General features: G+C 39.1%; 1 protein-coding gene across 2 annotated transcripts; it reads left to right on the top strand.

Annotated features, from left to right (window-relative positions):
• The first annotated feature begins 6,645 nt into the window (after positions 1-6,645).
• On the top strand, positions 6,646-9,189 carry LOC141723307 (uncharacterized). 2 transcript variants are annotated; one of them, XM_074525104.1, is made up of 3 exons: positions 6,646-6,798; positions 7,422-8,363; positions 8,854-9,189. In XM_074525104.1, exons 2-3 carry the CDS (start codon positions 7,428-7,430, stop codon positions 8,857-8,859), a joined length of 942 nt encoding a protein of 313 aa, XP_074381205.1. In that variant the 5' UTR covers positions 6,646-6,798; positions 7,422-7,427; the 3' UTR covers positions 8,860-9,189. The 2 variants fall into 2 exon arrangements, with proteins under 2 accessions (XP_074381205.1, XP_074381204.1); XM_074525103.1 differs by lacking the exon at positions 8,854-9,189 and having other exon boundaries at positions 7,422-8,375.
• Positions 9,190-9,858: the final 669 nt, after the last annotated feature.

Here is a 9,858-nt window from a genome sequence, read left to right on the forward strand (position 1 = left end):
TCACATCTGTGACATAAAAGAAATTTCAGACATTGAACTCTATCTGGATGAGCTGGAGGATGTAAGGGGAATAGCTGCCTACAGACAGCTACCAGAGAGATTGGTGTTCAGATACAAAGGAGCCGGGGAAAGAACATGGCCTCTCTAAAGGATTCTGAATGAAGGCTACTCTACCTTGATCAGAGTCTTTTCAGCCATACAAAAGGATTCTGGCTTTACCAGGACTGCCAAGACTGAAATTCTCAACAAGATTGCCAACATAAGGAAAACTTGGAGGGAGCCCAATGCTTTGCCCAGAACTTTACTCATTCAAGAAAGGGGAATTACAATCCACAAATCACCTCATTGGTTGATGGAATTTAGAGATGATAAAGGAGTCAGAAGATTTTTCAGACTTGAAGACCAACTCAAGATTGCCAGCAATGAAACTCTCAAGGAAATGCAATCTAAGTTGGATATCAGTGATGAAGATGAAGCTGAATTCTACAGACAACTCCAACTCCAAATTGAGGAAAATGACAAAGGGCTAGGAAAGAAAACAAGGGAATAAAGAAGAAAAAGATGATTTGCTCAGACTAGAGGAGCACCCTTGGAAATTCTGTAAATCTTCAATTACCTCCTAGTACATACACTTTTGCAGCACTTTTAAATTTCTACTTAGTTTCAATTCATATATCTGTTAAATGTTTTGTTATCATCAAGTTAACCCTGAATTTATGTCTACAATTCTTATAGACATAAATAGGGGGAGATTGTTAGGAATATATGTGTATTAGTTTGATGATATGTTTAACAAAACACTTAAGTAGAAGTTTAGTGTTTGTAGCCTCAACGGATAAGACCACTTTGGCTATCCGTTGATGGTGCAGCTTTACTTAGAAATAAGTCTAGTGTTGTAGCACATTTCAGTCTCTGTATTTAAGATATAATTCTTAGAAGTTAAGAGAAAATATAAGTCATGTTGACTACTAGAAGATATGCAAATAGGAAGGCCAATTGTAAATATTTCATGCCTTGTAATTTTGTATAAATGAAGTGGTATCAACGGATATTTTAAAGACCTTCAACGGATGAGAAACAAAGCTTCAACGGATGTCTCTAAAGCTTCAACGGATAGAGCTTCAACTGCTAACACATCAACGGATAAAGCCATCAACGGATGAAGGCTTCAACGGATGTTCTGTTAAATAGCAGTTGATAAGTGGTAGTTGTAACAGCAGACAGAGGCACATGGGTTGAAAGAGATAACTGAAATGTGGAAGCCTAATTTCAAGAACATCAGAAAAAGCAGCCGTTCTACTCTAGTACAAAGAGGCAATAGTCAACAAAGTACTTGAGTGATATGGAGAAGAAACAAGTGGAGAACTTATTTTATTATTGTATTTTTATCTTTGTCTTCACTTGTACACTTGGTGATATATAAACCAAGTAGCAGCTAGTAATTAGATAAGAATTTTTCCAGTGCTGTTTAGAAAAATCTTGAGAGAAAAATTATCTAGTTTGTACTAGGATGCAGCTGTGATCAACATCTTGAATCACAGATTTTCTGAAATACCATCTCTGGTGGAACAACAATCCACCAGAAAAGTTTTTAAGGTCTGTTGTGTTCTTTACATTAGTGCTTGAATATATATCTGTCTGTATTAGCTTAAAGCAATTCACACACTTGTTTATCTTGAACACAAAGCCTTTAAAACTGCTCAAAACTTGAAAAAGTTTTGAGATTTACATTTAACCCCCCTTCTGTAAATCTCATTGTTAGTCCACTAGGAATAACAACAACTAGCCCTAGTTATTTTGTGTAGCTTGCTGCAGTGAAAAACTAAAAATTCTTCGATCGCTGAAACAACTGAAAATCAGAGTTTAGTACATAACATAGAGCACCTTCGTGCTCAAAACAATTATGTGAATGCACGTGCAAGACCATGCAAGATCCGAAAAAGATACATAATTCCCTTGTTTGTGGTTGCGCGAGCACAAATTTAAAAAACCATTGCGAATGTCATTATTAAGTTGGACCTTGGCATACACACTTCAAGATAGATATAACAGCCGATTGTAAAATTGTATTATTGAGGTGAACTGCTAGTATTATATGAATGTAACAAGATCAACAAACATGCCTTCAGTAAAAGATAAGGTGGAACTCCCGACCTTCAATCTCTTTCTGTACTTAAGATAAGGTGAGCTCGCACCTTGAATCTCTTTCCATACTTGAGATAAGGTGAGCTCGTACCTTCAATCTTTCCGTTTGGCGTAAGGTGTCAACAATACAAGTTCACAATCGGTAGTGTATATCGTTCCAGGTGGTTGTCTCAGTTACCCAACACCCATTCACAAGTTTGAAAATATTTTCCGACATATATATATTATCGCGACAGTATATGCAAAATATTTTAAACAGGATTCAAACATAATAAATATGTCATTTTAAGAAATATCGCGATATTTACTTCTTCAAAAATAATGTTTTTTATAAATTTTTCTTTTTTAAAATTATGCATCTCGCATAAATATATATTTGTTTTAAAAAGATGCAACTCGTACGATCTTATAAATATCCATAATTCTTCAAAATAAATATCTCGTACGATATTTTCTAAATAAATGCGTCATCTAATATTAAATCGCACAATAATCTTACAAGCAAAATAACATATTACTCGCACAAATTTTAAACGATAAATATTTTATATAAAAATAATTTTGAACCATAGATTTAAGCATGTATCATGTAATATTTAATTTGCAGAAATAAATCAACAGGCAAATAAATCTTATCTTGATATTTTGTCCGGCTTGGAAAATTTGCGGATTGACAGCCAACTGCGAGTTCAAGAATCGAAAGGGACGTCAAATTCTTTTTTAATGTCCGGTGTTGTGCTCCCGCGTGTTGTTGCTCCTGTGGTCCACTTTTTGTTTATTTCACCTAGCCTTTCAAATTTGTAATCGCATGGCCTCCTTTGCAATCTTCGGTTCACGCGCCTCTATTTGTTTTTTCTTTTTCTTCTTATTCATGGATATTAGCCTTCCACCTGATTGAGTTTTTTTTCCTATATAAACCCTAGCGCAACAGATTTTTGTGTCAACAACTCCCGCGACAGCGAGGAACTATTAATCGGTATCGTTTGCCTTTCAGATTTTTACAAGAACCCAAAAATCCCAAAAATTTGAGAAAATTATTCGTCCTCCACGAATAATAAAGCCCTCCTTCTAGCGCAAAATGTTATGCCCGCTTTCGGTCATGGGCCCTAAACAGGTCTCCATGGGTGCATTGAATAGCTGGACTCTCATGTGTGGGCTAGAACCATAGATTAATGTGACTTGGGCTCAGCACATGCGGGCTGGGCTCAGCAAATGCGGGCTGGGCTCATGACATGCGAGCTAGGCTCATGACATGCGAGCTGGGCTCACATATGTAAGGTGGGCTCACACTTGTCACACGCGAGCTAGGATCAGTTGCCCACACGCGGGCTGGGCCCATGAGCCCACATCTTATGAAAATAGAGGTAACATTTTATTTATTAATTGAAAAGGAAGGCGGTGCGGGCTGAGATGACCGGGCCGACCCGCAACAAAGGACTTTGTGTGCAACATGGGAAGTGATTCATAGATGACTGAGTTGCTCGTAGATTTCGGGGCCGACACGGGTTATTCCTACAATTACTGGAGGAAGTGCGGAGATGCCGTGAGATTGTAGGAAGCGTGTGGAGCCAGTCGAGATTTACGTGACTAATTGGCTGAAGGCCTGACTTTATCATGGGCTTGGGCTGCACGGGTTGGAGAACCCTAACCCTAGCCTACGTGACTTGTTCCCCAAGAACTACGTGAGGCTTGATCCCTATAAATAGGGTATGTAGGCACTTGTATGAGACATGAGTCGACACTTGATAGATAATAACAAACCCTATTCTTTCTTAAGAAGTCAACATACAAGCTCAGCCACCACCGTACATAACCTTCCTCCGCCTTCAAACACCGTCCTTGATTCTTGTCCCAACCATTAACCTCCACAACATTGTTATACGAAATTCTCCCTATAACAATTAGTTGTTATGCCATTTGCTTTTATAGGGTCTTCCAGAATCTTTGGTGGTCTCTTTGCCCCAGGTAGACTTTTTTGGGCTCGAACTACGGCGATATGTTTTTCTCCTCTCGTTAGGGCTCGAGGATCGGTCCCTCTTGTCTCTGTAGTTCTCGCTGATTTTCAGCTCCCTCATCGACTTCTCCACTCTCTTAAAGGGTTCGGCTTGCTCATAGAATTCGACCAAGGTTCTCGGCTCACTTGCCTGAAGGCTCTTTCAAAATTTTGACCCTTCTTTCAACCCTGCAATCAAGGAATTCTTGTTGGTCTCCTCGCTGGCCCCCCTCACCTTGGGAACTTCGGTGTTGAACCGACGAAAGTATTCTGCCAGGGGCTCCCCTTCCCTTTGCTTGATGTTGGCTAACATAGCCACAGGAGGTGAGTAGTGGAGGGTGGACTGAAATTGTCTGACGAACTGGTCCTCCAATTGCCGCCATGTCCTTATGCTAGCAGGTCCCAACTTGGAGAACCATTGTTGGGCACTACCTCTGAGTGATGTCGCGAAGAGTCTGCAGCGGGTCATCTCCGGCACCTGATAGACTTCCATCTCAGTGTTAAATTGTATAAGGTATTCCGCTGGGTCGGCTTCGCCATTGAATAGAAGATCAGGGTTGTGCCTAAATACCCGAGGTAGGGGGATGATCGGATAGCAGCCGTGAACGGAGAAGGGGCAGCTGAGGTTGGGGGCCCCCTCTTCTCTTGCTCCATCTCATCTAAGATCCTCCTCAGGTCTCTTACTCTAACAACTTCTCCTTGTCTGTCACCATATGTGTTACTCGAATGGTGTGAGCCTTGAGGTCGCTCGCGGCGTCCCCCTCCTCCGGATCGCACTTGCGACTCCTCCTCATGATTGTCTCTGCGTTTACGTCGCTCCTCCCTCCTGGGCGAGGTGCACTGACGTCTTTCTGGAGGGGTCGCTGCACGCTCTCTTTTTGAGCCTCTCTGATCCACGTGCTCTTTTCCTTCTCTCTTTCTCTTGCAATTCTCTAACTTAAGCTTGAGGTCATGCTCACTTAGCTTTTTACCCACACGGTCTAACACGCTAGTCGACCTTGCCTCAGACGAAGCTGGCTTCTGCCCCGATCTCTTAGAGATCTGGCTGCCCCGCTCATCATAATCTTGGGGTATGTCTTCCTCTTTATGCGATGCCTCTTTCTTCTGCTTGGTCTCAGTTGCCGCGTCATCAAAATCGTGGATCAGCCTCTTTTGAGGACCTTTGCCCTTCCAGCTACGCTGAGAGACCTTGAGGCGGCGTGCCTTACGCTTGGCGTTCCGACTCGAGCTTCTCTCTACCCTTGACATCCGGGCGTTAATCTCGTTCATCTGATCGGCTAGTCCTTCAGGGTATGTCATGACCGCCTACCCGTCCACGGTTGCGATTGGTGGAGGTGGCGCCTGATTCTCTAGGGGCGTGTGCTCGACCTCGTTCTGGTCCTTCTTCTTGCCCCCGCTTCCTGGTGTCACCACTTGTTTGCCTTCTTTGGTCATATCTTCTCCCTAAGATGATGCCCTCCTTCTAGCGTCAAATGTTGTTGGAGGAATTTCGTAACACGAAATCGGAGGGTTGCTGGAATATTAGAGTAATATTTAGATAATTATGAAATTAGGGTTTATGAAAAAGAGGGGCTGGACTTGGGAGGTGTCTCGATTTGTCTCGTTGTATCGGATCCCTTTGCCAAGATGCCTGCGTACCAATTTATATTGGATCAAGCCTACTCAGTTCTGTGAAATTTGGGTTTATCCCTAAGAGACTTCAGGGATAAGTTTCGTTAATATGGTAATTACCGATTTTATCTGATTTAATCTGAGCGTTGTGATATCTTCCTGATTTGAAGAATATCGTTGAGAGATATTTTCCGTTATTGATTTATTGAGATTGATTCTCTCCTCGTTTCAGAGAGATGATAACTTGGGCCTTAAGCAATTAATTATTAATCATAATTAATAATTAACAAATTACGAAATTATTAAAAAGTATTTGTCATGCCAAAACGTGGCATAACACCATCAGATTTTAAATGATTAATTAAAATCCGAATTAAGTACTCAAAATCCATAAAATCCTTCAAAAATCTCAATTGAATATACCCCAAGTACGCGTCCCTTTTTTTAAGAATAACCTGATTATTATAGTTACACAAGTAGAAAATAATAATAAAAACTTAAAAAAGAAGGAAAAAAAGGCTCTTTATCTCACAATTTGAAAGTAAATGGTCCAAAATATCACATATCATGAAAATAGCCCGTACTATCACTTCAAAACGTCAAAAAATTATGCGTTTATGCCAATTGTTTAATGGGCCAGTCAATTGGGCCTGCAATTTTTGTTAGGTAAACGCATTTTTGCAATGCGTTAGTGACTTCACGCATTAAAAGTTTGCGTTTTCTTTCTTGAATTTAGAAACCAATCACATCAGTCTCGCTGCTAAACGTAAGAAAAAGTTGCGTTTTTTAATTTGAAAATAAAACGCAAAAAAAATTTGCGTTTCTGAGTGATAATAAGGATCATCTTTCGGCGCCTGTGAGATTTCGGGCCTTTTCTCCCCAAATTGTGATATCCCAAATTGTGATACTAAGGGCCGTTACCCAAAAAGAAGCCTGGTCCTGTCTGTTTAGATACTAATCTGTTGATTCACAAACCTGCCAAGTGCAATATAAACCCTGGAGTCTTGGACCATTCTTCATCATTTTCAATCTGCATTCATCATATCCAGGTAAATTGCCGGCTCTTAAACCACTTATAATGTTTTCTTATTATTTTTTTTTGTAAATTTCCTTGTTGTAACTTGCAAGTGTATGATCACTTTTTATTCATCCTATATGAATTTTATTCTTCTTTTTTTATCAGTCGGGAGATTTTTGTTCATTTTTCGGGGTTAGAATTACGTCATTTCTATTATGTTGTGACTGGAAAATTATTCGTTTGACGAGATTATTCGTTTATTAAATTTTGATTTATCCAGTTTCTGGTTCTACTGTATGGAAAAACACAATCAAACAGTTTGCCATGAGGTATTACAAAGGAATCTGTTTTGATTTGCATATTTGTTACTTACTCTGACATTTTGTTTACATGCCGAAAATCACATTTCTGACTAGACAAATTACTATATGCATTCACTTTCTTCTGTAATTCTGGTTGGAATATGATGGAATGTTAATTTGAATATATGTGTGGTTCTTTCTTGTATGTTTGTGTTAAAGATTTACAATAAACATTGCCTTGACTCTCGAGGCTTGAACTCTCGACCCCTTGTTACTAAGAGCTCATAAACTCACATTTTAAGATGTGTATTAAAGTGACATTAGTTTTTAATTCTCTCAAATTTGTTGCCAGTAAGTAATGTCTTCATCCGATAAGCCTGAGAAAGTTGAAAGGGGTGTCAAGGACAAAGAGGACAAAGATGAAGGACAAGGTGGATTCTTAGGGACCGTAAAGGGATTCATCCATGATATAGGGGAGAAGATCGAGGAAAAAGTGGGATTCGGGAAACCAACTGCAGACGTTACAGCAATTCATATCCCTAAAATGAACCTTAAGAAGGCTGATATTGTTGTTGACATGCTTGTGAAGAATCCGAATCCTGTTCCAATTCCTCTTGTTGACATTAACTACTTAATTGAAAGCGATGGAAGGAAACTACTTTCTGGCTTAATCCCTGATGCTGGAACTATCCACGCCCATGGTTCAGAGACTATAAAGATACCGGTGTGTCTTATATATGACGACATTAAGAAAACGTATGGAGAAATACATCCTGGAAACATAATACCTTACAAGGTTAAGGTTGACCTTATCATGGACGTGCCTGTCTTTGGCAGGCTAACTATACCGTTAGAGAAGAGTGGAGAGATCCCTGTACCACATAAACCTGATATTGATGTTGAAAAAATTAAATTTGAAAGCTTCTCGATGGAAAAAACAGTTGCAAGCCTCCATCTAAAAATGGATAACAAGAACGACTTTGACATGGCACTTAATGCATTAGACTATCAGGTTTGGTTGGGCGACATTAATGTTGGCGGAGCAGAGTTGTCTAAATCCGCTAAGATTGCTAAATGTGGCATAACTTACATTGACCTTCCCATCAGCTTCAGGCCTAAGGACTTTGGATCAGCTCTCTGGGATATGATTAGGGGAAGAGGTACCGGTTACACAATGAAAGGACACGTTGAAGTGGACACACCCTTTGGACCAATGAAGTTACCTATCAGCAGGGAGGGTGGCACCACACGCCTCAAAAGGAACAAAGAAGACGGATGCAATGATGCTGATGAGGTACACCTATAATGTTGCTTCTTATTGGATTGCTGCAAAATGTTTACAGTATAAAGTTCTTACTGTTATAGCAACTGGAGGGCTGCATTTTATTTTTTCTTTTTGCTTAGATAGTAACTATAATTACCTTGAAAATATAGTACTTCATTAATCAGGATATCGTTTTTATGCTTCTGATTATATCAAGAAATGAGTACCAAAGACAGTAGAAGTTATGTGTAGCTAAATAATCTTGTTATGCTTCTTTTGCAATAATATAGAGTAAATGAAAATGAAAAGAACTAGTCAGGACGTCCATTTATTTTAATTATCAAGAAAAAATCATGTGTACGACGTAACCTTTAATAAGATCTGCATATACGGATTCTTACTGGTAAGAAGCAAACACTTATGAAGAGTATAGCGAACATTTCTAATTGTGTGAAATCACATGAATTCTTCTATGTACGGGATCCTGGTAGTACTTCATTCTGGTTTATTTTCTATGCAGGACTGAACTCATTTCCGTCCTTCCTGTCAGTCGGTTGCAGTTAGAAGTTTGCCTTTTTCTTCTGTGGCTGATGAAGATTTTTATGTATTTGCAAGGATTTGAACTTGATCATTGTTTTCCTGATAGTATGTTATGTCATTTAAGCTTGTTTCGATTACAGTTTTGTCTGTCCTTTAATGTGTACTGGGATGTTAAATGTGTTGCAGTTGCACTTTGCTACTTTTTTTTGAAGGCATTCATATGCTGAACTTAACAACAGTGAGCATGATACTATAGTTTGGTTGTATTGAAGACATTTGTTTTTATAGTTGAACACAGGCACACGTCAAGACTCGAACTCTTACATTCTTCTTAGCTACAGAGAGTGTTTTCCTGGTTAGTGTATGGTTTTTGAGCCCCTATTCCTTTATCTCTACTGCAATCCTCTAATTAACTTGTTTTTAATCTGATTTATCCCCTCTTTCTCATTTATTTACCAGCCTCTGTTCTTATTGAAACCCTGCACTGCTGCTATATTTTTGTTACTTTTGATTTTCATCTCCATTTGCTGTTATATTTTTCATTGGTTGCACCTAAGGGTGTAAACGAGCCAAACTGTTCGGTGAGCAACTCGAGCTCGGCTCGTAAAAAATTCGGATTCGGCTTGTAAGTAATTGTGCGAAATTCGAGCTCGTACTTTTAAAATTTTTAACCGAGCCGAGCTCAAGATTCAAATTACTCTGCTCATAAGGTTCGCGAGCCTTATCGCGACTCTATTATTTTTAATTCTTTATTATAAATATATTTTTATAAAATTATTTATTATTATTTATTTTTTTATCGAATCGAACTCGAGCCGAACCGATCATATTTCGAGTTTTTATTTATATTTAGTGAAATTATTTCAAGCTTTCGAGTCGTACTCTAGCCTATCAAACTTTTTACGAACCGAGCTTCGAAATTGAAATTAAAGGCTCGGTCGAGTTTGTGCTCCAGCCCGAACTATTTTAATCGAGTACGAGTCGA

Source organism: Apium graveolens, chromosome 5 (assembly GCF_009905375.1).
Source record: "Apium graveolens cultivar Ventura chromosome 5, ASM990537v1, whole genome shotgun sequence".
In the NCBI taxonomy this organism is placed as follows: Eukaryota; Viridiplantae; Streptophyta; class Magnoliopsida; order Apiales; family Apiaceae; genus Apium; species Apium graveolens.